Source organism: Tiliqua scincoides, chromosome 3 (genome assembly GCF_035046505.1).
Source record: "Tiliqua scincoides isolate rTilSci1 chromosome 3, rTilSci1.hap2, whole genome shotgun sequence".
Lineage (NCBI taxonomy): Eukaryota > Metazoa > Chordata > Lepidosauria > Squamata > Scincidae > Tiliqua > Tiliqua scincoides.
Genome location: NC_089823.1, coordinates 190,615,127 through 190,641,274, shown reverse-complemented (window position 1 = coordinate 190,641,274; position 26,148 = coordinate 190,615,127). Strand labels below are relative to the sequence as shown.

Below are 26,148 nucleotides of genomic sequence, written 5' to 3'. Positions count from 1 at the left end.
GGAACCAGAAAGTCAGGTAGCTGCATCTTTCGGAGAGAAAGTAACTGAGCCCTCTTGGTCATATGCATATGTTAAATATTTGCAAAATAATGAGTGCCCACTGCTTAGCACTTAGCACGCATTTATTTACTGTGCTTTATATCTTCCTGAATCTGGGTTGTTAGAGGAGTGAAGATGCTGCAGGTCTGTCCTGTGCCTAGTGACCTTCTACCAGGGGTGGGCTGAAGCCTCAGCACTGTGTCTTGAGTTGAGTCCCAAGTCTCCCCATGACTTGAATCACCCATGAGACATAACACTGGCCATTGTGACTCCTCGTTCAGAGCTGTTTATTGAGTCATTTTGACAGTCAAGCTGCAAAAGTGGCAGGGAAAAAAGCAAGCACATGCACACCAGAGTCACAGACACACACAAAAGTGAACCTTGACTCAAGTCTATTCAAGTCTTTTATTTTTGGGATAAAACCCCTGAATCAGTACCCAAGTTTTTGATACGCTTGAGTTTTTGAAGTAGCGAAAAACACATGTTTTTGTGACTTGAGTCTGAGTCACCCAAGTCACGCAGCTGTACCAGCGGTGGAGGGGAAAGGATAGGATTGGGCTGCAAGAGCAGGGAGGCTCTGGTTTAGGATGCAGTGGGATGTTGGGATGCTATTCCAAATTCCTTGGAGGAAACGTGGGGATAGGAATGTAACTAACACCTTTTGAGCACATTCCCAGAGTAACAACCTTCTGTGGAGTAACCAGCTTGAGTCAAGTGATTCTTATTAGTGGGGCAGACTGAAACCCAGGAGTGTCTAATACAGGGTTTCCCCATGTACTCTATGCTCTTTATGTGGCAAGAGCATTGAGAGGGAGGGAGAGAGTAGTAGAGTACTGGTAGAATTTTGAGCCTGAGTTAAACAGTCCCAGTGTCTTCAGGTGAAATGAAACCCCAGAAATGTTGAATATTATATGTAATATCATGCCTCATAGTCGTCATTCCCCCCCCCCCAAGTCTGTGATCTTTTCAGGTTTTGACGTCTGGGCAGATGGTTTTCCCCAATCTCTCACCTTTCCCTATTGAGTCATGTAATGATCTTTCTGTGACTACTAGCTAAACATTCTCAGCTTGAACTAAGTAGCCAGGACCAGAGACTGTCTGTTTGAGGTGAGGAAGGTGGGGTGATGCAGCACATATTACCCAGACAGGATGGCACCTGCCAGGGTTAGAACCCGTCTTTCTCGCACAGCAGGAATTGCTGTTGCATTTGTGATCCTTCTTCTGGGGAAAAGGAGGCATGCTCTGACAAATAGATCCAAGAAGTGTGCCAAAGAAAGTGAGTAAAAAACGGGCTGTAGCTATTTCATAAGGGTTGGGAAGAGAGAAGGACGGGAGAAAAATGAGTATGTGTGTCAGTGGGATGCATGATGTGGCAGAGATCAATGAGGTAGCAAATAGAGCCCTCTGGTGCCACTTGCTGGCTGGCCTGCAAGCCACAGGCTGAAATTGCCACATGCATTTTAAAGCACTTTGATGATCACCCTGGAATTTCCCCCTACTTCAGTTGTTACCTACTGCTACTGCTCACACCACCCCTCACACGTTATGTATTCCAGGTCAAGGTAACCCCTCCAGCAAATATGGGAAAAATTACTTCCCTTCTGTTTACAAACTGGATGCTGACCCATAGAACTTTGTGACTGGACTCATACACAAGTCCACAGGTGTCCTTCTGGTCCATCCTACCACCATCTCCTGTCCCTCCTCCTCCTCCTCCACTCCCTTTAGGGAAACTGATACAGTTTGTGGGGAGGGAAAGGAAGTCTTCTTAGTTTTGATAGTTGGTGCACATGCATGTCCATCTGAAGGGAACATCCCTCCAGGCTCCCTGTTGGAGCAACAGGTAGCAGTGGCAGCAAGAAAGAGGGGGGTGGGCAATCCCAGCATTGACAAGTCTGACAAGGCCTTCCCCCACACATTTCTATATGGGAGAAAGAAGTGAAAAGGAGAGATGTGAAAAGAAGCTATTGCCAAATGTGTAGAGCTCTATGAGAAAAAATGGTGGGCGGAGAACTAAAAATACACTGGATAGCATTTATTCACTGGTGACACAAAGCTCCACAGGCTGAAATATGATTGTAAATCCACATGCCTGCATGTGGAGCTTTGTGTCACCAGTGAATAAATGCTATCCAGTGTATTTTTATCCTGCATGGCTATCAATTGCTTTGAAAATTAGATGCAATTGCTTTTAAAGTAGCATTTCTGTCTCACACATGCACACCAGGAGTGGGGGAGAAGCCCAAAAGTGCTTTAAGTGGCACATATGAAATCTGTCACTGTCTCATTTGAGATTACAGCAGGCAGGGAACAATCCTCTTGTCCTAATCAGGAAAGGTTGAGGTTACCTTGAGGCAAATACTAGGAGGAAAAATCATGAGAGCGGGGAGGGATTATCTGGCACTTTCTGTTTTTTGCTGCATGGAAAGAGGACCCTAACTTGGCACAAATGACTGTCATTGGAAAAACTGGGGTGTTCTTTCTACAGAGCGGAATGATATCACACTGCATGTAGTTCTTAAGATTTTGTATTATGGGGGGGGGTGAACATGGTAGTGAATGAATGAATAAACCTTTATTAGGCATAGATAGAGAAATCATAAAAGCAAACATAATTAGTCCTAGTCCCGTTTATCAAAAACGGAGTTAAGATACTAAATTACTAATAAAACATTTACAGTTCAACATAAAATATCAACATTTTTGACAAATTACATTAAAGAAGGCTTGGAAATCACCAAAAGTAAAAATTTAGAAATTCCCTCTAGCACATCTGGTGAGCAGTCATTTAGGAGACACTTCAGTTTTGCCTCATCCGAAAGCCCATTCATTTTGCTGAGAAGTGGAGTCATGTAAGTGTGGCGGGATCTAGTGTGCCGAGGACAATAAAAAAGAATGTGTATGATTGATTCAACATTTCCCAAATTACAAGGGCAGAGGCGTTCTTTATATGGTATTTGCCTATATCTGCCTTCTGTGACCTTGGATGGAAACACATTGAATCTTGCCAAAGAGATTGCACGACGTTCAGAGGGGTTGATCAGAATACTCAGATAAGGAGCCATTTGCCCATACTTTAGCGGAATAGAGAAATTAAGAGGGGAGCAAATTCTAGAAGCAAGTTCAAAGAGGTTTTGTGCCTCAATGTCTAGCATTCTTTGCTTTACCCTTTGATAAACTTCAGGGAATGGATAGAAACTTAAAAAATTCAATGAAAAACCAATTGATTCGATTTTTGATTTAATTTGGCTATACCATTTAGAAGAACCAGACTCAGATAGCATTCTGGATAGGAGACTGCCTGGTTTCACGTTATAATGTAATTGGAGCCAATAGCGTATGGTTAAAAGCCATGCTCTTGATACTAAGAGCGATTGTCCGGTCTCCAAACATAATGCAGAGTATGGTACAGATTTAGGTAAACCCAAGATAGCCCTCAAAAATTTTGCTTGGATGCTCTCAAGGGTGTGATTTATAGAGCTAATCCAGATAGGGCACCCGTACAGGAGCTGTGCCGATACCTTGGCATTAAATACCTTGAGAGCAGCTGGTATATAACGATTGCCCTGACTAAAAAAGAATCGATTGGTGCTCTGCAAAGTGACACGGGCCAAGTTGGTAACCAATTTTTGATGAGTACCCCAGCAAAGATTGTAATGGAAGTGAATTCCAAGGTATTTAAAGCTTTTGACCTGTTCCAGTTTCTCCCCTCCGATAGACCAAGTACCTGGGCACCATGATTTTGAAAAGACCATAACTTTGGTTTTCTGAGAGTTCAGTTCAAGTTTGTTACATTTCAGATAGTCAGAAGTTCTATTTAAAAGTCGCTTAAGTCCAATAGGTGTACAGGATACTAGCACTGCATCATCTGCATAAAGCAATGCTGGAATATGCATTGAACCTAGTTTGGAAAAATGTCCATCTATCTGAAGCAAAAAGGGGGTAAAATCGTGCAGAAAAAGATTAAAAAGAGTGGGTGCTAAAATGCACCCCTGTTTCACTCCCCTTTCGACCTGAATTTTGGGGGTCAATTTCCCAGAAAATGTAAATTTAATTTGGCAGGTGGTGCCTGTATAAAGTTTCTGAATAAGAGTTAGAAGTCTAGGGTCTATATTGAGTTTAACTAGTTTGTCCCATAGCAGCGATCTATTAACGGAGTCAAAGGCTCCTTTAAGATCCAGAAAAGCAACATATAATTTTTGATTTTTTAGCCTTGTGTACTTGTCAATCAGATGAGCTAAAACAGCACAGTGATCAATTGGTGAAGATCCTTTTCGAAATCCTATCTGATCCCACCCTGGAAGGCCCAGATCTTCCATCCAGGATAGCAGCTTGTTTGAAAGATGTTTTGCATAAAGTTTTCCCCCCACTGATAAAAGGCTTATAGGTCTAAAATTGGAGGGATCACGATGGTCGCCTTTTTTATAAATAGGCACTGTAATAGCATTTGTCCATTCAGCTGGTATTATAAACATGGTAGTGTATTTACTGAACAGCCCTGTTATAGTTTGGAACAATTTTGTTTAAAACATTGTATAGCGTTGTGTTACATTTTCTTATTCATTTTTTCACTTAATTCTGTAAAGGTCCTTAGTCCTAAACTGCTGGTAATTTCCCTACCTGTTGCAGGGAGGTGAGACACCAGGAGTGAGAGTAATGAGCCAGGAGGATTGAACAGAGCTGTAAAGTCAAACCAGTACAGTACATCCTTGTCTGCAGATGACCTTGAATGAGTCACCAGCTCCCCGTTCTTTATCCCTGTACAAAAGAATGAACAGTTACACCCTTTGTGACAAGAAGGATGTATGATAGTTGGAATTGAGGGGCATTTTGATATGGTGATAAAAGCGCCTGATAGGATGTTTTACTAACTGGAGCTATGCGAGCTCCAGAGATCTTTAAGAATTGTGGAGAGATCTTTAAGAATTCAAATTTGTTCCAGATCCCTAAATACCCAAACCAATGGACTGTTCTCCACTGGGCATGAAGTCTTTCCTCAAAGTCGCCAGTAAATGACTGCAAGCACCTACTTTTTTTGTATTGATGCTGGAAGTTTTTATACCTTGGTCCTGCTGTGGCAGATATACCAGCATCATTACCCCTCTCAAGGCTCAGATAAAGCTTTAACCGTGGCACAGTCTGATCAGCATTCAGTTGCAAACAGGACAAGATTCAAGGCAAAACTCTCAGAAGTAGATCCATGCGTAAAGAGTCAACATTTCAATCAAGTTTGTATTTGCCAGGATGTTACATTGAATACAAGATAAGCCCAGAATGCACTTTCTCCTCTGCAGGCAGAAGGAAGATGCCCTACATGATTCAGGGGACCACAACAGTGACAGCCATAGCCATCTGTAACAGGATTATATGCTGTTGCATACTGAGCTATACAGAAGAGCCTATCCTATCTCTGGGATCATCCTTCTGCCCTGCTACATCCATATGCTTGGCACAGATCTATGATGATTTGGACCCTTATTTCTATCATCTCTGACTCAAGGATTATTTTCACCATACAACTAAGCAGTATACCCACACACAGCAACTATCTTTTGACCTAACTTTGAATCTTTCAGAAGGAAAGATTCTGTATGAATGCTCTCCTGATGATTGCCATATCAGACTGGACATTTACATTGAGCTCCTCTATCATCTTGCTTGGACTGAGATTGTCAGCGAGTCACACAAAATACTTTATAATCTCAGCCATGCAGAATGTAATCCCATGCGACAGCTCCACAAATGGTTCTATCATTGTAGTCCAGTGGGCTGGCAAAGTGATGCTGTGGTCATTGTGAACAAGTTAGCTTACATACAGAAAGCTGAGAGAAAAATTCTCCAACACCATGTTCCACAGTCCTCTGTCTTCAGACCCCACTGAGGAACACTAAATCTATGCAACCTCCTGGAAAAATATGCTACCTATAGAATGCAGGAACAAATCTGTGTAGTCATGCCCCAAGAACCTTGAGGAAAGGCTGTCCACGACCTAGACTGGGCTGGCCAACCCACAGCATGCCATGTGTCACTTTTTATGTAGAAAGTCTTGAACGTGCCACTCCACCTTAACATAACTTTTAGTGATTACCATGATAGCTAAATAGAGCCTCCAAGTTCAAGGGCAGTATATGTCCAAGTGCCAGAAGATACAGAGCAAGAAGCACAGGAGTGTTGATGTCTATTTGTGGCTTTCCAAAGACACCTGGCTGACTGCCAGAATTGACGCCAGAAAGGCGACCTGCATGGAACTTTAGTCCGGCTCAACAGGTCTTGTTCCAGGGTCTGTATAAGGTGCATTTATAGCCCTTCTATGGCTGCCCACCTTCTCATCCTCGAAGATGATCTTAGCTGGGATCTCTTTGTGGATTTTTTTTTCTTCTGAAGATGATATCTTCACCTGGCTGGGCCATCTGGGCTTTGCTGATCTCATTGGCCATTTCTGCTATGCCCTGCTTGGCCCTTGCCACCTAATACAGCCCACCCTCACCTCTTCAGCTTTCCAGCTATACTGGTCTTCTCAAGTAAGTAAGTGACCCACCAGTTAGTGGAATGCAGCTCACTAGAATCCACTGTATTGACTTTCTCTCCTGACCATTGTTCTTTTCCCACCTTTCTCCCCATCTTCCAGCCAGAGCAAATCAAGCCAAATCAGAGTAGCCATTACTGCCCTGAGTATGCCCACTGCAGCATTAGAAACTTGGGGGCGTGCTTTGTAAGGAGTAGCAAAAAAATTACTGTTGTGGTGCTTTCTTTTGTTATTTTATTTTTTTCAAAAATATATGATGACTTTGTGTGTGTCACTTAGAAAGTGTTCACATGCCACAAGTTGGCCACCCCTGAACTGGATAATCCTTTATTATTTTCCCTTACAGCTGTTTCAGATTGTGGACATCCTGCATTTTACTATGGGTCCACACTTAGCTCCAAAGTGTGCCAAAATATTTGGGGTTAACTTCAAAAAATACTTCCTCAGCTATTACTCCCATCTAGTCCTGCATCCTATGTACCACAGCAGCAAATCAGCTGTATCTGGGATGCTTAGAAGCAAGAGGTGAAGGCATTGTCTTTTCCTTCAGTGGCTCCCTGCAATGGGTGTTCAGAGGTACATGACTTCTGAACCTGAACCTGGCCATGACAAGTGGCCAGTGATAGACCTATCCCCTGTGTATTTGTTAATCCCTCTAAGCCAGTGGTTCTCACCCTTTTTAGCCCGGGACCCACTTCTGAGAATGACAATCTGTCTGGGGCCCACCGGAAGTGAGGCCAGCAACCTGGAAGTGATGTCATAGCCAGAAATGACACCATCAAACAGGAAGTGACATCACTGTGATGTCAGAGTCGGAAGTGATGTCATCAAGCAGGAAGTTCTTGCCTAGAGACTCAAACTGTAAATGACAAGAGACAGTATTCCAGCTCCGAAGCTTCTTCCAATTCTCCCTGCCCTCTCTACCATTGCTGTCAAGCAAAAAATAAAACATCTGGAACAAAATATTTGTGTATTTATTTACTACTGTTTTTATTTCTGTCTTTATTTACAAAATCTCAAGCTACTTCTTGTATTGCGCTTGAAACTAACAAGCATTGATGTGGCTATTGATACCATGCTCAGCACTAGCCAGAAACAAGTGCACCCTACTCATGCACCTCAATACAAGAAGTAGCTCGAGCTTTTGTAAATAAAGGAAATAAAAACAGTAGTATCCCCCTCAGAAGGAAGATAAGCAGGGACGCTTCCCCTCATCTCCCCCAAGCCTAAGCACGTCTACTCAGAATTGACTCCCATTATTGGCAATGGGGCTTACTCCCAGGTAAGAGTAGACAGAATTGCAGCCTCAGAGAAGTAAGAAGAGGGGAAGGGTGCACATCATAGAAGCAGCTGGGGGAGCAGCACTCTCCCTGGGTGCTTCCCCCCCCCACATGCCAGGCTTGCCCTCCCTCCTCCCCCCTCCTGGCTGCTCTCTTGGCAACCAGGCAACCAGGGATCCCCCCTCACCCCAGCAAAGATAAAGAGAGGACGTGCTAGCCAGGGCAGGAAAGGATCGTGGCTTCCAAGCTATTTCAGAGAGGGAGAGAGGTTGTGATGCAGTGGGGTGGTGGCAGCAGCAATGCTGCTTTCAAGGCAGGCTCACAAACGGGGAGATCACACGGGTCTGCCTCTACTCACTCAAGCCCTGTGTTCAGGTCTCTGCCTACACTCTCCAGCCCAGCTTCAGGGGGGGAGCTGCTCTGTCTTGCAACCCCAAGGCAGCCCATCCCATCAAGGCAGCCAAGCTGACAAAGGTTGGTGGGGAGAAGCCTGACTGGCTCATCCACGTCTCTCCCGGTCCTTCTTTGCCTGCAATCTAAGCCTGCTCTCCGCAATTGGCCCCCCTAAGGGAAGCCTCCAAGTGCAGAGGGAGGTCCAGCTGGAAGGCAGCAGCACACTTTCTGGGGAAAAGTGGCACACTGCTTTCTTCGCACATGTGCAAGCTGCTCTTAGTTAAGTCTCAATGCCGGGAAGCTTAAAATGGTGATGCCCAGGCTTTGCCCACTTCCAAAATGGTGTCGCCTAGGTCTTTTGCCATCTTCCAAGATGGCTGCCACCAGCTTCTCGCGATCCACCAGAAATTGGATCGCGACCCACCAAGTGTGTCCCGACCCACAGTTTGAGAACCACTGCTCTAAGCTAATAGCCATCATCATATCTTGTGCTAGTGAATTACATAGATTAATTATGCACTGTTAATTTTTTTGTGGGTTTTTTTGTGTTTTTTTTTGTCCGTTCTAAATCTTCTGCCGGTCAGTTTTATTGGTCAACTTCAGTTCAGTATGTGTGCCAGTGTGAAGCTGCTGAATTGGGATTTTGCAGTGAATTTAACTTGGGGGAATTTGGTCTTGTTCTTGTAGCTTGTACTGTTCATGGGAATGGCTAGTTGGCTACAGGAAGTTCATTGAGTGTATCATGTGTAGGGGTTACTAGTCAGAACTGGGTCAATCTGGGCAAACTGGATCATTTGTATTTATTTTGTGCTGACTTGCTATCACTTGTGTTGCTTGACTGGTTGACCTAACTTTGTTAATATGTATTTCTCTCTGTGTTCTTTAGGAGGGTTTGTATGTGTGTCCCCTACCTGCTTAGGTGACCATTTCAATGCACCTAACAATGCATCAGCACTATATTATGGCAGCAGCTTGCCTCTGTGTACTTCCTCCCCTCCCCTACCTGCCCACTTCCCATTTGTGGTGATGTCAGAAAGAGAGAGAATGAACATAAGTATGGCGTTTGTTTTCTCTGCTAAAAATGTATATCACTATACTCTGACAATTCTTTCCCTTCCCTTTATGTGGCTTTGTACCAGAAGGGAGGAGCACATGCTGCTGTCCTAGCGGTTCACTGTACTTCCTCTGCAGGGAACCACAGCACAGTGCCATGACAGCTATTGTCATGTCAGTCTCTTACTTTGTCTCCTGGCCCTTTAAGACAGTCCTTGATGCACAGCAGCCATAGCACAGTGCTGTGCTTTTCAGCACTGTAGCAGAGATGGGAGTGTGACAAGTATAGTTTGTCATGGAATTTTGTCCAAAGGTGGTTTTTCTTTTTGCCCATGCGAATTGTAAGGGTATTGGGAGCTGATTTTGTCTTTAGCCTGAGTTCTGCCTCATGGTCATTTAGCATTTGTATTCGGACATGCGCTAATTCTTGAGCCAAAGATTAAGTGCGGGTTGGTGAGGTGCTGGAGGGGATGCCTAAGCAACTATAGCATTCATCATTATATTGCATGCGTGTCATTTTTGTCTGTAGTCTGCTTCTTCTGGCTGAGTGACCTTGACTGATCAGTGTGCTCATCCTCTCCTTTCTCTCCTCCCTAGGCTGTTCCTCTAAGTCATTCAAGCTGTACTCTCCAAAGGAGCCCCCAAACGGCAACGCCTTCCCTCCCTTCCACCCGGGCACTATGCTGGATCGAGATGTGGGGTAAGTTAGCAGCTCTTTGGAATAATACCAAGCAAAGCTATCCAAACCCCAAACTTCTGTCCTCTGTTCATCTCTGGACTTAAAAGCTGTAAGGCAACATTGGGGCTCTGTCCTTCAGATCAAGAAAGTGTAAATAAATGGAGCTTGGTAGAGGGTGTGTGTCCATGGAGCATCATGGTTACTGAGATCTGGAGAGCAAAATGGTGAAAGACCATCTCTTCTCTTCCCCTCTCACCTCCATTCTGAGACACCTACCCACCACCTAAAGGGTTTCTGGTTAAAGTTCAGTTTTATTTCGGTATCAGTCATGGGCCACAAGGGAAATGCACAATGATGTTTGTAAAATAACAAAAACTGTATATTTAAAAATATGGCAAGAGGTAAGTCACCCAATCAGTTTAATGTGGTTTCTGCCCCTATTTGCTCAGCTTTCAGGTTAGAGCTGCATTTCCCAAGATTATGAAAGCTGAAACATGATTTCCTAGCTCCACCTGAAGATGCCAGGGGCTTCTGCTTGTTCTTCCACTGAGCCACAGATCCGTGTTGTTTTTATAGTTGAAAAGTTTTACTATTATCTACATTTGTAGGTCTGCACATTGTTTCTTCTTCATGAGCCACTTTGGTAAGAAAGAAAAAAACTAAGAGTAGTGAATCCATAGAGAGACTATGGGCAGCTTTCTCTAAGAATGGATATTTTCAGCTGGTCAGAGCCTTGAGTTATTTGTTTCTCACTGCACACAAGTGTTCCCCTGCACTCAATTTGGGAGTTTGTAATCTATAGGAGTGCTTAATGTTTGTGGTGGAGAAGGTTAAGGGCAGCCCTTAATGAAATTCAAAAGCCCTTTCCTACCCCTTCAGTTTTAGCCAAATCATGAACCTTCTTGTGATTTTCTTAAAACAGCATTTAGGAGGGCCATTGCAAAAGTGAAGGTTAGGACCCTTCACTCCCTCCTGCCATTTGACTACAGACTTGAGTCATCAATTTTTTGTTCTGAAACACCTAGATTTCATTGGCCATGCAAATGACATTGAATTTTCATTGCAGTTTACTTGCATGAGTGTTACCCATAAAATGTGCTGGTGACCTGCAAACTGCCAATTTTCCTCTTAGCGAAGAGGGAATCTGAAGATGCTCTGAGGCTTAAAATACAGTCCTCTTTGCTGCAGGAGCTTTGGAACAGGAACAGATCTCTCAAGCACTTGGCTTCAGAGCAGAAGGACAATAGCATTAAAAGCTGGAATTTGGAAACCACCTGCACATATATGCACAACTGAGGAGGCATCCCCTAAATGAGCAGAAGACTCTGCCATATGTACTCTTACATATACCTTAATTGCTCCTTTGTGTACCTTTTGAATTGTAAGCTACTTTGGGAGCCAATTTGACTGAAAAGCAAAGTGTAAATATAGTTTTTAAAATTGGTAGGACCCTTCATCTACTGGCGTACATTTTAATTAAGACCAGAGAAAACGGAGTGGGGAAAAGAAAACATTCTGAGGTATAAAGCAAACATAAGATAATGAAGGTTAATAGCAGTTGTGTAAAATCAAAAAGCCACAAGGAAAAGAAAAGACTGCTGACAAAGGTGGAAGGCAAGAGAAAGTTTAGAAGTACTTAAAAAAATAAAAAAAAAAGCAAGAAAAAAGTATTGGGTGAAAGGAAATTCCAGGAATATTGAGGAGTATGAGGGAGGGGGAAACAAGCAAGCAAAACATGATGAATGTTTTGAGTCAGAGCAGTGTGCAATAAGATGTACTGTGCATGCAAGGAGAAGAATGAAAGAAAATAAAGAGATTGAGAGATTAAGTTTAAGCATGATATGAAGTGGAAGTGACCAACAGAGAAGCATGTTTCTCTGTCCTCTTCCAATTTGACTCATCTGGGTTACCCTCTGCACTGGCCTGAAATAGCTGGGTTGGCACTGTCATTAATCAATTCTGTACTGGCTTATGTTTCCACAGACCCACTCCTATGTATCCACCAACATACCTGGAGCCTGGGATTGGGTAAGAGTCTCTTTCTCCTTCTCCTGGCAAGCTACATTAAGAAGGATGAAGATGGGCACAACATTTTAAGGGTGGGCGGAAGTGATTTGTGCACACATCTGATGCATTCTGAGCAGTCGCGGACCTGGCCCCTGTGCTGCCCCAGGTCACAGGACCACAATGTGCCTCACCAGGGGATACTTACCCACCCATACAGAACCTTGTGTGACATTCCTAGCCACTCTGAAACCCTTCTGAGGCCTCCAGAACACCCTTAAATGATAGTTCCGGTTTTCCAATGAAAACCAGAAGTACTGTTTAAGGGCACTTCGGAGGCCTCAGAAAGCTTTAAGAGTGCCCAGGGATACAGCAGAAGCTTTGCCTGCCTGTGGAACGGCTCTGGAGGCGGGTGAAGTGGCAGGTGGAGGTGGTGGCAGCACTACTGCTGCGGAGGATGCAGCAGTGCTGCCCGCACAGGTCCCAAAGACGTCACACCTGGGGCTTCTGCCCCCCCCCCCCAATCCCTCTCCAGGACTGTCACTGGTTCTGCGGCATTTGTTTTCAGGATAGTGAATATGTCTACAAACAACTACTGCAGTTACTTACATTACGTCCCAACGGAACCTTGAATGAAGTTTGCCTGCCATGTGCATGTTTCTGTGTGCAATTTAAACCCCACATAGGCACTTTTGGATGTGTGCAGAATTCCTGATTTTGAGTGGTGTCAAAACTCTCAGTGTGGGAGATAAGAGGAAGTTATGTGCAATTATATTCAAAATGGAGAGGCCAGTGTATATGTAATTAATCAATTGGCCATTTGGATCAAATAAAATGTGCTCCTGATTCATCATGCAGCAGATTACATCTTAATATACATAGATATAAAACCTGCAGGTGACAATCTCTTCCTTGGAAGAGGCATTCCTTCTTCCCTCACGTAAAGAATGGAAGAATGCTTCTTCTTAGGTGACAATTGCTAAAACCTAAGCATGTATAATCTAAAAATAAAGGGAGTTTGCTTTTCTTGCATACACATTTAATTATTTGATTGACTTATACCACTAATTAGCTACAATTTCCTCAATAGGTGACAGACTTCTTTCTGGAACATTATAGCAATGCTAATTACAGTGGCTTCTAGAAACTTAGCTTTTGAGAGTTTTTTCCACCCTCTTGTTTTTTCCACTGCTTGTTCAAATGGCTAGAGAGTTGGACATGAATGTGGGGAAACCTGGATTCACATCCCCGCTCTGCCATCCTCAATGATCAGCATTGGAATGTAGCCCTTCTCTATCAATGAAATGTAAATAACAAAATGTCCAAGCACTCTGCACAATTTGTGGGTAAATGATGCTTACTGCTTATTGAGGGGGCATACTAATTCCTTCCCCTAGTCAACAGCTGTGGTTGGTTTGACAGGAGGCACACACCATACGGCAACCAGACTGACTACAGGATATTTGAGCTCAATAAGCGGCTGCAAAACTGGACAGAGGTACAGTGCTGTGAATGCAGGGTGGTTAAATTGGGAAAAACTTGCAAATGAGGTGGGAAGTCCATGGCTTAAGGGGATGTTACAGCCCTAGAAGGGAAGGGATAAGAATTCAGGGATGTCAACCAAGTCCTCAAAATCTAGACTCCATTGCTGCTTTCAAGGGAATGGTGATGGCTGTCAGCTTTATTTCTGAGGTTCTCATCCACATATGTAAGACTCTTCTCTGTACCTACAGGAATGTGACAATCTGTGGTGGGATGCCTTCACCACTGAGTTCTTTGAGGATGATGCCATGTTAACAATCACCTTCTGTCTGGAAGATGGACCAAAGAGATACAGTGAGTTCAGAGCTAGAGTGGATTTTGACAGGGTTATTGATGTGCATCATGGCCTCAAGCTTAGCAGCTGGCTTAATTTAGGAAAGTGATGATGGGAAGGACTGGAACTTGGTTCTTCAAGATTTTCTGCAGCCTGTTACATTTCCTGGGCCCTCAGTTTTCAAGTGCTTCGAGTTTGATGCATAGTTAGTTTGACCCCACAAGACAATTTACCTTCACAGCCATCATGAAGAGGTAGCTTCAGAATAATTTATTGCAGTGTCAAGACATTTGGAATACTAATTGTAGGACAAGTAACATGCACTGTTCGCTAGGCTATAAAAATCCACCTTTCCTTTTGTCTTCTATGGCTTCCCACAAGGGCCCAGTTCACGAGCTCGGTTGCTTCCCAGTATGCATTTAGCATCTATTATCTTTCCTAAGAGACCCTGCAGACAGTGTTCCCTTTACACTGCATAACTGCAGCTCAAAGCCCTGGGAAGCTGAGCTCCATGCAGCTCAGAGTGTTACCGGAAGTCCAGCGATGATTTATGATGTCATAGACATGCAGCTGGAAATTCTGCAGAGCTCTGGCAAAGGGGTCTGAGCACTGGCACAAACCCCTGTCACTAAGAGGGATTGCTTGCAGGCATCTTTGAAAGAAAGGGCAGTTCTGCTCATTGTTTGTCTCTCCAAATGATCATGGACTTTCAAGTTGAAAGATGAGACTTGCTGGGGTGGAACCAGGCAGACTTTTGGAAATGTTGGCTGCAAGTTGCTCCCAATTCCTCCAAAACAGGAACATTTTCCATTATTCATGATGGATTAATAGTGTTTCTAAGATATAGAAGCATTCAAGTTATTGAAGGAATATACTTTTTGCCAGAATTAAAGTGTCCTATTTCCTTAACTGTTTCCCATTCCCAAATCTGCCTTGGTTGCTGTTGTCCATTGATGACGTCTCCTTTTTCTTCCATGTGTCCAGCTATTGGCCGCACCCTGATCCCTCGCTACTTCCGCAGCATCTTTGAAGGGGGTGCTACTGAGTTGTACTATGTCCTGAAGCATCCGAAGGAGTCCTTTCACAACAACTTTGTCTCACTTGACTGTGACCAGTGTACCATGGTTACCCAGCATGGAAAGCCCATGTTCACCCAGGTAAGGATTGCATCTGTGTTCCCTCATCTCATCCCTGTGTTTCCCCAAGTGAAAAGATGCTATTCTAGTCTTGTGAACATGTACTAATGTGGAATTCCTGCTGAGAATATTGTAGCTACTGTTTATGTCATGGGTGCAACCCTCAGGGAAAGGGTTATGGGCACAGCTAGTCAGGGGAATGACAGCTAGTCAGAATGTCTTGAACCTCAAGGCGATTTGTTTGTTTTGTGTTTGCTCAGGTTTGTGTGGAGGGCCGCCTCTACCTGGAGTTCATGTTTGATGACATGATGAGGATAAAGACGTGGCACTTCAGCATTCGACAGCACCGGGAACTCATCCCCCGTAGCATCCTTGCTATGCATGTGAGTCCAGTGTTTGGTACTAGCTATTGGCTTAGGGCGCAGTCCTAACCAACTTTTGAGCACTGACTTAGCTGCAATGCAGCCCCAGCCCCAAGGTAAGGTGACAAACATGCTCTTACCTTGAGGAGGTCCCCTTGACTGCCTCCCCACTGCGGGATGCAGTGCATGCCACATTGTTACAACTATGTCAGTGCTAGAAAGTTGGTAAGGATTGCACCCTTAGTTAGGTTTAAACAAGTCTTTCAGACTGTCTATGGGCTTAGAGACACTGGCTTGGTTCTGACTGCCATCTAAACCATGGTTTGAATTATCATGTATGAGGCATGGTGAGCCTCAGAGTTTTGTGTTTCCTTTCTCCTTCCTTTGCAGAGAAGGAATTGGAAACTCCTGTGGCAGGTGTATTCTAATTATAGTTCAAACGAGTCTGAATCAAGCCATGGTTTCAGATCCTGATGTGTTACCTAACCACACTTATAACAAACCACAGTTCAGATGTAATGGAAAATGTGGTTTATTTGAAATCAGAAATTTCAAATAAACTTTTAAGTCTCTTACTCTCGTTTGCAAAGGACAGAAGAAAGAGCACAGAACCCCAAGGCTCATCACAGCTCATTCTAAGATAATCATTCTAAGCCATAGTTTAGGTGAAAATGTGACCCAAGCTATTCTAGGTTTCTTTTTTCCCCTCTCACTGCAGGTTACTGAGATGTTTTTCTCCCATACTGCTTGAGACGTGGATCTTTCCTGAGCTCAGCTTAGTGTGAACAGGATGTTGTGCACCTGTTGACCTAGGTGAACTGCTATCTAGAAAGACAGAAGTGTATAAAGAACTTCAAATTCCCACAGAGCTTCCCACAATGCCAAGCTTGAGGCTTTTGTTTAAATGAACTTCAAACCTGCAGTTTGAAAAACTGTATTGGAAACTCTAGTTCTGCTTTCTGGTCTTTGTGTGTCCCCATGTAGGATTCTGCATGTGTATTGAGCCAGAACACTTTGGAATGTTAGCCAGGGAGGAGTTCACATCTGAGCACTTCAAGAGTAGCAGGTGTTCAGGGAACTTCCCTGTAGAACTAATGTGTTGTCCTTTTTTCCAGACAAGTGGTTCCCAAACTTTTTTGACCTTGATCTACTGGCCATTGGCTGTGGTTCCTCATTACGTTACTCTTTTGGGGGGGGGGGGCGGAGGTGGGGTAAGCCTGGCCTCAGCAGTACTTCCATTTTTCTCCCTGAAATAATTGTTATGGAGGGAGCAAGGTGTTTTTATTTGCTGCACCTGCCAGTTGTGCTTACATTATAGGGCAGGCTGAAAAAGCAACTCTAGCACCTGGTATGTCTGGTTAAACACCCAGTTCTTCTACCACTCCTAACTTTCAGCTTGGTGGCACTGTGAGGCAGACAGACACATGCAAGAAGCACCCTGCTTGGCCATTTGATCCTCTGCTGCTCGCACTGCCTCCTTTTTTCCCTCTTTCCATTTCTTCAGAAAGGGAAACATTTGCATGTCCCTTGCAATGGCATCAGGTTTGGCAGCCACTGACACCAGTGGCAGTGGGTGCAGAAGCAAAATTTTGCTTGAAAACTCCTGCCTTTGCAAACCAGAAAAACCCAATGCAGAGGAAGAAACAGTGCTTTGGCAGGCAGAGACTGGGAGAAGAGGAATCTTAATTGGAAGGGCCAGGAGAACCAACTTCTTGAGTTCTAGAATGTTCCCCAAACTGACTCTGCTTTGGAATAAAGCTCCTATGTGGGACTGCACAGACAACAACTTGAACGTTGCCCTCTTTCACTTGATCATTGTTTACAGGCCAGAAAGCTGATTTCCCCTTCTTTTACAATAACAGTTTAAATGGTGGAGGTCTTAGTGTTTGACCTACTAAGTATTTCCTGAAACTCCATGTCTTTGTTTGACTCCTCCTCTGCCTTTGTTATTCTCACTCCAGGCGCAAGACCCCCAGATGCTGGACCAGTTGTCTAAGAACATCACCCGATGTGGACTTTCAAACTCCACACTCAACTACCTCCGAGTAAGTGCTTTTCCACAATGCCCATGAGGCTGTGGAACAAGCTCCTGAATATGCTTCTCTGTTAGCTGCTGTGTTTTTAATCTAAATACAGGCAACTCCCAACAACAGAATAACAAAACCCAGCCACTGTATTTTACTACTACCAAGCAAGAAAAATGGTGGGAGGGTTAAAGATGAGTTTGGTCTAGATCAGGGATGTCCAAAGTTTTTGGCAGTAGGGCTGCATCATCTGTCTGACATTGTGTCGGGGGCCGGAGGAAAAAAAAGAATTAATTTAAATTTCAAATTTGAATAAATTTACATAAATGAATATATTAAAGATGAACTTGTCTGAATGAATGAAGGTCTTGCAATAGCTCAAGGCCTATAAAAGGACTTCCACAAAGCAAGGCTGACCTTTCCTTTGCTGCCACTGCTGCATCACAGACGTGAAACAGCAAGCAGTGGAGGGAGCCCTCACCCCACAGCTCACTGATAAGTCAAACAGTTGCCCACACACTGTGAGCAGTCACATCGGGCCAGTGAGGGCTCCAGTAAGTCTCCAGAGGGCCAGAGGCTCATTGAAGACTGGGGGCTCCCCGTGGGCCAGATTGGGAGTCCCCGAGGACTGCAAATGGTCCCTGGGCCGGGGTTTGAGCAACCCTGGTCTAGATCCTCTACAGCTGCCTATACCCTCTTTAAAAAGCAAACACTATTTTGCTGATGCAGAACCAAGGAGAGTAAGAGAGAGGGGGAGCTTAGCATACAGCACGAGAGACTGCAGTTGGTAACCACCACCACCCCTGTCACCCTTTTCTTTCTCCTAAAAGCTTATAATATGCTGTTGGTGGGAGGCCTCCCCACCAGTTCATTCACAATGCCACCAGCCATCTGCACTGGTGGAATGTCACTTCTGCTAGTAGGAATCATATTCTCCTGGCAGACCTGTGCATTTGATGTATAACTGTTGCTCATGTCTAGGAACTGTTTGTGGGTACCTGGCTAACAAAGAAGGGGCAAGTCTGGAGCTGGGAAGGTATCCTGTGCAGAAAACACCAAGGCAGGCAGGAACACTTTGGTTAATGTCTGAGACCGACAGACATACATGGCCACAGTGTCATTCTTCATATTTTGTTGTTTACTCCATTACCTGTTAGAGCACTGTCTGGCTCCAGGAGGATACTAGCCTTTCTTTGGGGCTGCTCTGGGAAACAAAATCTAACTCTGCTTTCCTCTCTTCTTTCTCTCTCGCTGCCTTTCTTCTTATCAGCTTTGTGTAATCCTAGAACCAATGCAGGAGTTGATGTCACGGCATAAGACCTACAGCCTCAGTCCCCGTGACTGCCTCAAAACATGCCTCTTCCAGAAGTGGCAACGTATGGTGGCACCACCTGGTGAGTCTTGCAGGGTGGGCCCCAGGTGTTGGAGCAGAGGGTTCTGTGGCTTGATCATCATGCTAGATGCATTTCCAGTGACGCTCACCAGAGGGCGCTATGGACAGTCTCTGCTTGTATGACTCCTAGTGTTCACTGAATGCAGCTGGGTTCCAGGCTTCTGGCTTTGAGAGAATGGTGTGGGATGGGGAATTGAAACACCACTGAATGAGAGCTGTGAGTGAGTGAGAGCTGAGGAAGTTGGAATTGGTTATAGAGAAGTGCACCGGCGAAGCAGGTTTGGGAGGGGGTTATGCAGCCAAGTAGACAGTTTGGGGGATTTTGGAGCGATAGTATGGCTATTTTGGGGGAAAGAGTTATTTTACTGTGGTTGAGATGCCTTGCCAACATTGTCTTTGCTACACCTTCCCAGCTGAGCCTGCACGTCAGCAGCCCAGCAAACGCCGGAAAAGGAAGATGTCAGGGGGCAGCACAATGAGCTCTGGTGGTGGCAACACCAACAACAGTAACAGCAAGAAGAAAAGTCCAGCCAGCACCTTTGCCCTCTCCAGTCAGGTACCTGTAAGCATCCCCTTTTCATTCTTCTTCTTAACTTGGGAACTCCTTCTGCATGGGGCTCTGTGCCCGGTGACTAGAGCACTGGGCAAGGCTCCTTGCAGCACACCAGAGCTTAGAGAGCTTGATATGCTACTTAACATGGCATATCTGTTGAAAGTGTTGAGACTAGTTGGGGTGGGCTGTGTCTGGTTCCTGTTGGTGCCACAACCACAGCCTTTGTGACCAGGAAGGAGATGCCCTCTAGTAGCCCCCCTCAGGCTACTACCCCCCTCAGGGGTTGAGCCTCCTCTTGAAGTGGCTGTATGTCCTGAGGCCTCAGGCTTGCTCCTCCTGAGTCAAAAAGGGGAATGAGGTGGAAAGCCATATCTTTCCAACACCCTAGGTCTATCAAATGGCCAGCAGAGCTCAAGTCCACTGTAGTCTCATCTGAGCAGCAGTAACTGCAGTGTTCCCAATGAGGAGGGTGACAGTCTGTGGAGGGAGGGAGTACAGACAAGGGGAGGAACTTTTGCCTCAGGTTCTGGAAGGGTAGGTGGAAATGTTGAGAACTGACTCCCTCGAGCATCATGTTGTGGGTCAGTGCAGTCTCCACCTCGATTATGTTTCGGGACCCTCTTCCCTCCTCAGGATGTGATGGTGGTGGGGGAACCGACCCTGATGGGCGGGGAGTTTGGCGACGAGGACGAGCGCCTTATCACACGGCTGGAAAACACACAGTTTGATGCTGCCAATGGCATTGATGATGAGGACAGCTTCAACAACTCTCCCGCATTGGGCGCCAACAGCCCTTGGAACAGCAAACCCCCCTCCAGTCAGGAGAGCAAGTCTGAGAATCCAACGTCGCAAGCATCACAGTAAAGTCTCCACCCATTGCCCAGCCTAGCCTTTACCTGACTTGGCTAGTGCCCCCACAGACTGAGTCAAAACCGTTCTACCTGGACATTTGTGAAGAAGAGTGGCTGGCTGGCAAGGTATCGGGGCCGACGGCACTGCAGCATCAGCCTGCCCACCTACCTGCCTCCAGTTGGTCTGACCACCACTCCCTGCTGTCTGCACTCTTGGCTGTGCCCTATAGGGCAGACTTGGGGCACTGGGCCTGATGGAGTCTTGATCTCGCTGTTGCCTCAGCAGAATTTAAATTACTTCTCCCTCCCCACCCTTGCATTCAGAGCCCTGGACACCACAGGCTACACTCAAGTGAGATGGTGTTCTGTGTTCATTTTGCAGCCCCTCAGAGCCCAGAGGCTTTGCCTGGTTGGCGGGGAACACATCAGGAGGAAAAAGGGGCCAAGTGGTTGACAGAATGCCTGAGCCCATGTTATCGGTTTAGTACCATATTTGGCCTAAAAGGGACTCCCTTCCAGCAGGAGAATCTGCCAACGTCCTGTAGACAACTTTATGACTCACACTGAGTGGGGGCAGCTAGGAGTTTGTGGGATGCCTCTTGAGCCCTCCTGGCTGCTGTAGGGGTGGCAGTGGCAGTGCAATTACTCCTGCTCTGTCTCAAGAGCTCAGAAAACCAATGTGAGAAGGGTGAAGCGGGGGTTTTAACGCCTCCTGGAATGTGGTTAGGAAGCCACCCTGCTGTGGCACAGAAGGGCACAATATCCCTTTCAGCCTGCTCTTTGGGGCTTAGGGCCAGTCCTCTGCCCAACTTGCTCCTTCAGAAAACTGCAGTCCTGACCCCCCAGTACTTTGGTTTGTTTTTTGTTTTTGTTTTTTAAAAAAATTATTATTAAAAATTGTAAGTTTTAAAAAACCAATTCTACCCTTCCTCCCGGTCTTTCCCCAATCCTGATTTTTGTACAGGCTTGTCTACCAATTGGGAGTCTTGGTTTTTATATACAGTTCTGAGAGCTTCAAACCAAGGAGAGACTTTGCAGACTTCCTTTATACATCCTTTGAGGACAGCATGGCTGCCCCACTTTGCCCCCTCTGTGTAACTCGTGTGTGCTGCTGCCCCACTCCCTTTCTCTACCACCTTCCCCTTTCGGGTTTGTGTACCTCGTGCTTGTATATTTCCGCGCTGTAGGCCGTGTGTATGATACTGTTCTTTCACTGTGTTCTCACTAATGCAGCCGTCCCCATCTGTGGTTGGGGGAGTTCATTGTGATGGGCATCCTTTTGGGAGGCAGGAGAGTTCAGAGGGTGCTGTCACTAGTTTTTAGCACTGCAGAAAGTGGGGAACAGGACTGACAACAGAATCCCTTTATGAACTAGCCTGGGGATGGGAACAATACCTGTTTTATAAAAAGAGGGTGGTGGTCATTTCTTTCACCATGGAGCAATGCTCTGAGGAAGCTGTTTTATGTCTAGATTCATCCTTTTTTATAGGAAGTGACAAAAGTTGCAAGCTCTCTAAGGAGACAGGACCTGTTCCTTGAGCCCCCTCATGTTTGGATGTCACTCCTGCTCTTTCAGCTGTATTCCCTTCTCCAGTTTTGTCCTATGAGCCCTGAAGAGAAGAATTCTACTATGTCACCGAGGCCTTGAAGTAGCCAGCCATGTGTAGGGCATGGTTTTTCCAATCTGAGAGAGGAGTACAGAGTAGGGTTGAGGTATTTGTGGCATGGTATTGGTGTAGTTTGGTTGTGACAGGGTGATGGTGGCATTTGGGGGACACAGTCTGGACTGTCATGGCAACCACCCTTTTTGAGCCTTATTCAGCCTTTTTGAGGCTCTGTCTCTAAGCTGATCCCTTGCTGCAAGGATATTATTCTCCTTAGCAGAATTATTGCCATCAACCTGCCCCAGAGTTGCTGTTTTTAGTCTGTTACTACACTGTGGTTTGTCTGCCACCGGGCATGGCTTTCCATCCAACCCATGCTGTGGGATTCCAGGAATTATCCTCTTCTCTTGGAGGATCAACCTGCAATATTGTTCATGGGGGCGGGCGGGCTGGTCACTTGTGTCATGGTCCCAGATGCTCCATTCTGCTCTGCCCCTGGAAAGCAGACAGTACCATAGTCTGGGGCATTTTCTGTATCCTTTTTGTATCTAAAAGATATGAGTGTCACGTCCCCCATTGCTGTGGCTCGGCATGAACTGGTGGCGTGTACTCCGTCCCCTCTCCCCACCTCTGCCCTTCCTGTCCACCACCTTCCCCTGGGGCACTGTAAAGCCTTTTTTTTTTTTTTTTTTGCATAGTTTGTGCCATTTATGGTCATGTATGGTACCAATAAAACAACTTTTCGGTTTGGTGCTTTCCTGCCAGAGTTATTTCTCATTTGGATCTTGAGAACAGGGACCTCTCCACTCACACTTAGCCCAGCTCAGGGTTCCTTATTCAGCCTGGAAGCAAACAACTGACAGAACATCCTCCCCAATTCATTCTTGTTCTGATGCCAGCCCAGTCTTCAACTCTCCTCCTCCCCCACCTCCTCTTCCATTTCCATGGAACTGTGTTTGCTTGAACAATTCATTCTGCATACAAGAAGCCAAGGAAATAATGGGCACATTTAAAGTTCACAAAAATGGCTTAGCAGATGGAGGGCAGGCATTCTCCTGTGAGAACAAAAATATATGATCGTTCAGAGAAACTGAGCCATGTTCTTCCTGTGTCTGCAACAGCAAAGCAGCTTGAGAGTGCCAGCCCCTCTGTCGGGGTCTCAACAGTGCCCTGTCAACTGTTTCACTCTTACACAGGAAAAACAAGGCTGAAAGTCTTAGCACCTAGAACTACATAGCACAAAACATTTCACAGAATGGAACACAGCTTTGCTTTAAAGAGGCCTGATTCTGGGCAGCCTTCTTGCTATTCCCCAACGTGCATCTTTGAAACATAAAGAGAGCAGTGCGGTGTCAAAAATGGCCTGGGGAGTGGAGAGGGCAGTTGGCAAACAGCCATAGCAGAAACTCACACTGCCCCCTCCTAAGCTATTGGACAGCCAAGGCACAACTTCCTTGTTGGTGCAGAATTAAACTACCCCCAGGAGTTACCATCTCTGCTGCTTTAATCTTTCTGGGGATGGACCCACCCTAGGGAAGCTCTGGCTGTTTTCCCGTCAGGACTTTTCTTTGTGCTTCTCTAAGAGACCGGAACTTTGGGAGGGAAAAAGGCCTCTGTGTTGTTATGGCAGCAGCCAAGTTCTTGGTGCCTTGGCACTCAGCCCAACAATAGGAAAGGCAATAGAAACAGACTACACTAGTGGGCCTGCAGTGCAGCAGGTGTGGTTAAGCCCTGTACTGTTTGGAGGAGAAGGGGAAAGAGTCAATAACTGTCAATAGTAGCCTGTTGACGAAAAGTAAAAGGGCAGGCAAGCCTCAGTGTACATGGACTGGGACAAAACTTATGTTTCTTCGTTGGTAGGAGCAGCTCCAAAGGGGTGTCTCTTACTAGACTTTTAATCCTTTCTTCCTTATCTAGCCATAAGAGATTATTAGAAGTTCAACAGGATGGGAACTGAAGTGGGAACATTTAAAAATCTGCTCCATTAGGTCTCATCAATCCTTGTCATCCTTTTCACAGCTCTGGGGCCCAATGTGAGAGTCACTGTAACATCAGAGATTCCTTCTACTTTTTAAAAAGAGGTGATGTGGCACAACAAAAGAAGGGGGGCTGATTGGGGGGAGGGATGGGAGATGTAGCTAGTAATGTCTGTTATCCGTTGTGTTTGAGGCTGAGTAACTTAATTTTAATAATTCAGAATTGTCTAAATTGCTGTGGATAGTCTTGGGGAACAGGCTTATACTAAAAATGTCAACCTAAAGAAGCAGCCCTTCCAGTAATTGGTAGAGTCTTCTGGTTACTAGCAAGTTACATAAGAAGAGCTCCACTGGATCAAGGCCCATCTAGTCCAGCTTCCTGTATCTCACAGTGGCCCACCAGATGCCTCAGGGAGCATGCAAGACAAGAGACCTGGATCCTGATGCCCTCCTTGGCATCTTGCGAGTTGGTAGTTAAGGGTGCAATTCTACCTGGAAGTAAGCCCTACTGAACATAGTGACACTTCTGAGTAAATATGCATACATTTCAATCGTTAGTCTGTTATTTTCTCTCAAGGGTGGAGGCAGAGAAGCTGCTGATGGTAAATTGCCAATTGACAGTTGCAGCCCATCCATGGACCCAGGGATGGCCCATCCATGAGGCCAACTGATGCAGTCATCTCAGGCAGCAAACTGGCAAGGGTGCCCACTTCTGTCTACCTGCTCACCCCCACTGATCCTCCTCTTGCTCCCTGGATTGGAAAAGGAAGAGGGGGACAAAGCAGCGGGGGGGGGGAGAATAAAAAGGAACATAAACTGGCAAAAGAAATGTAAGAAGGTGATACGGGAGGCCAAGAGAGACTATGAGGAACGCATGGCCAGCAACATTAAGGGGAATAATAAAAGCTTCTTCAAATATGTTAGAAGCAGGAAACTCGCCAAAGAAGTGGTTGGCCCTCTGGATGGTGAGGGAGGGAAAGGGGAGATAAAAGGAGACTGAGAGATGGCAGAGAAATTGAATGAGTTCTTTGCATCTGTCTTCACGGCAGAAGACCTCGGGCAGATACCACTGCCCGAACGGCCCCTCCTGACCGAGGAATTAAGTCAGATAGAGGTTAAAAGAGAAGATGTTTCAGACCTCATTGATAAATTAAAGATCAATAAGTCACCGGGCCCTGATGGCATCCACCCAAAGATTATTAAGGAATTGAAGAATGAAGTTGCTGATCTCTTGACTAAAATATGCAACTTGTCCCTCAAAACGGCCACGGTGCCAGAAGATTGGAGGATAGCAAATGTCACGCCGATCTTTAAAAAGGGAAAGAAGGGGGACCCGGGAAACTATAGGCTGGTCAGCCTAACATCTATACTGGGTAAGATGGTGGAATGCCTCATCAAAGATAGAATCTCAAAACAAATAGACGAACAGGCCTTGCTGAGGGAGAATCAGCATGGCTTCTGTAAGGGTAAGTCTTGCCTCACGAACCTTTTAAAATTCTTTGAAAAGGTCAGCAGGCATGTGGATGCGGGAGAACCCGTAGACATTATATATCTGGACTTTCAGAAGGCGTTTGACACGGTCCCTCACCAAAGGCTACTGAAAAAACTCCACAGTCAGGGAATTGGAAGATATGTCCTCTCATGGATTGAGAACTGGTTGAAGACCAGGAAACAGAGAGTGGGTGTCAATGGGCAATTTTCACAATGGAGAGAGGTGAAAAGCGGTGTACCCCAGGGATCTGTCCTGGGACTGGTGCTTTTCAACCTCTTCATAAACGACCTGGAGACAGGGTTGAGTAGTGAGGTGGCAAAGTGTGCAGGTGACACCAAACGTTTCCGAGTGGTGAAGACCAGAAGTGATTGTGAGGAGCTCCAGAAGGATCTCTCCAGACTGGCAGAATGGGCAGCAAAATGGCAGATGTGTTTCAGTGTAAGTAAGTGTAAGATCATGCACATTGGGGCAAAAAATCATAACCACATATAGGCTAATATTATAATGCCGTTGTACAAATCAATGGTAAGGCCACACCTGGAGTATTGTGTCCAGTTCTGGTCACCATATCTCAAAAAAGACATAGTGGAAATGGAAAAGGTGCAAAAGAGAGCGACTAAGATGATTACTGGGCTGAGGCACCTTCCTTATGAGGAAAGGCTACAGCGTTTCGGCCTCTTCAGCCTAGAAAAGAGACACCTGGGGGGGACATGATTGAGACATACAAAATTATGCAGGGGATAGACAGAGTGGATAGGGAGATGCTCTTTACACAGGGCACCAGGTTGCAGGTCTCTTGTTATCTGGTGTGCTCCCTGGGGCATTTGGTGGACCGCTGTGAGATACAGGAAGCTGGACTAGATGGGCCTATGGCCTGATCCAGTGGGGCTGTTCTTATGGGGAGAAAAGGAGAGCAGGGTGGGGGGCTGGAGGAGCAGTGGCTGGCACATCAACAACAGTAAGAGGG

The 26,148-nt window shown here is 45.6% G+C and overlaps 1 protein-coding gene across 2 annotated transcripts in view; it reads left to right on the top strand.

Moving 5' to 3' along the window:
• Positions 1-22,452, top strand: part of LDB1 (LIM domain binding 1) — a 77,365-nt gene extending 54,913 nt beyond the window's left edge. Inside the window, exons 2-11 of one of the 2 annotated variants that reach the window (XM_066621846.1) lie at positions 9,889-9,991; positions 11,954-11,998; positions 13,397-13,472; positions 13,708-13,810; positions 14,775-14,947; positions 15,187-15,309; positions 17,250-17,333; positions 18,583-18,706; positions 19,119-19,261; positions 19,892-22,452. In XM_066621846.1, coding sequence (XP_066477943.1) covers positions 9,889-9,991; positions 11,954-11,998; positions 13,397-13,472; positions 13,708-13,810; positions 14,775-14,947; positions 15,187-15,309; positions 17,250-17,333; positions 18,583-18,706; positions 19,119-19,261; positions 19,892-20,122 — 1,205 coding nt within the window. In that variant the 3' untranslated portion in view covers positions 20,123-22,452. Of the gene's footprint in view, positions 1-9,888; positions 9,992-11,953; positions 11,999-13,396; positions 13,473-13,707; positions 13,811-14,774; positions 14,948-15,186; positions 15,310-17,249; positions 17,334-18,582; positions 18,707-19,118; positions 19,268-19,891 lie in introns of both variants that reach the window. The other variant, XM_066621845.1, reaches the window with a different exon arrangement.
• The last annotated feature ends 3,696 nt before the right edge of the window (positions 22,453-26,148 follow it).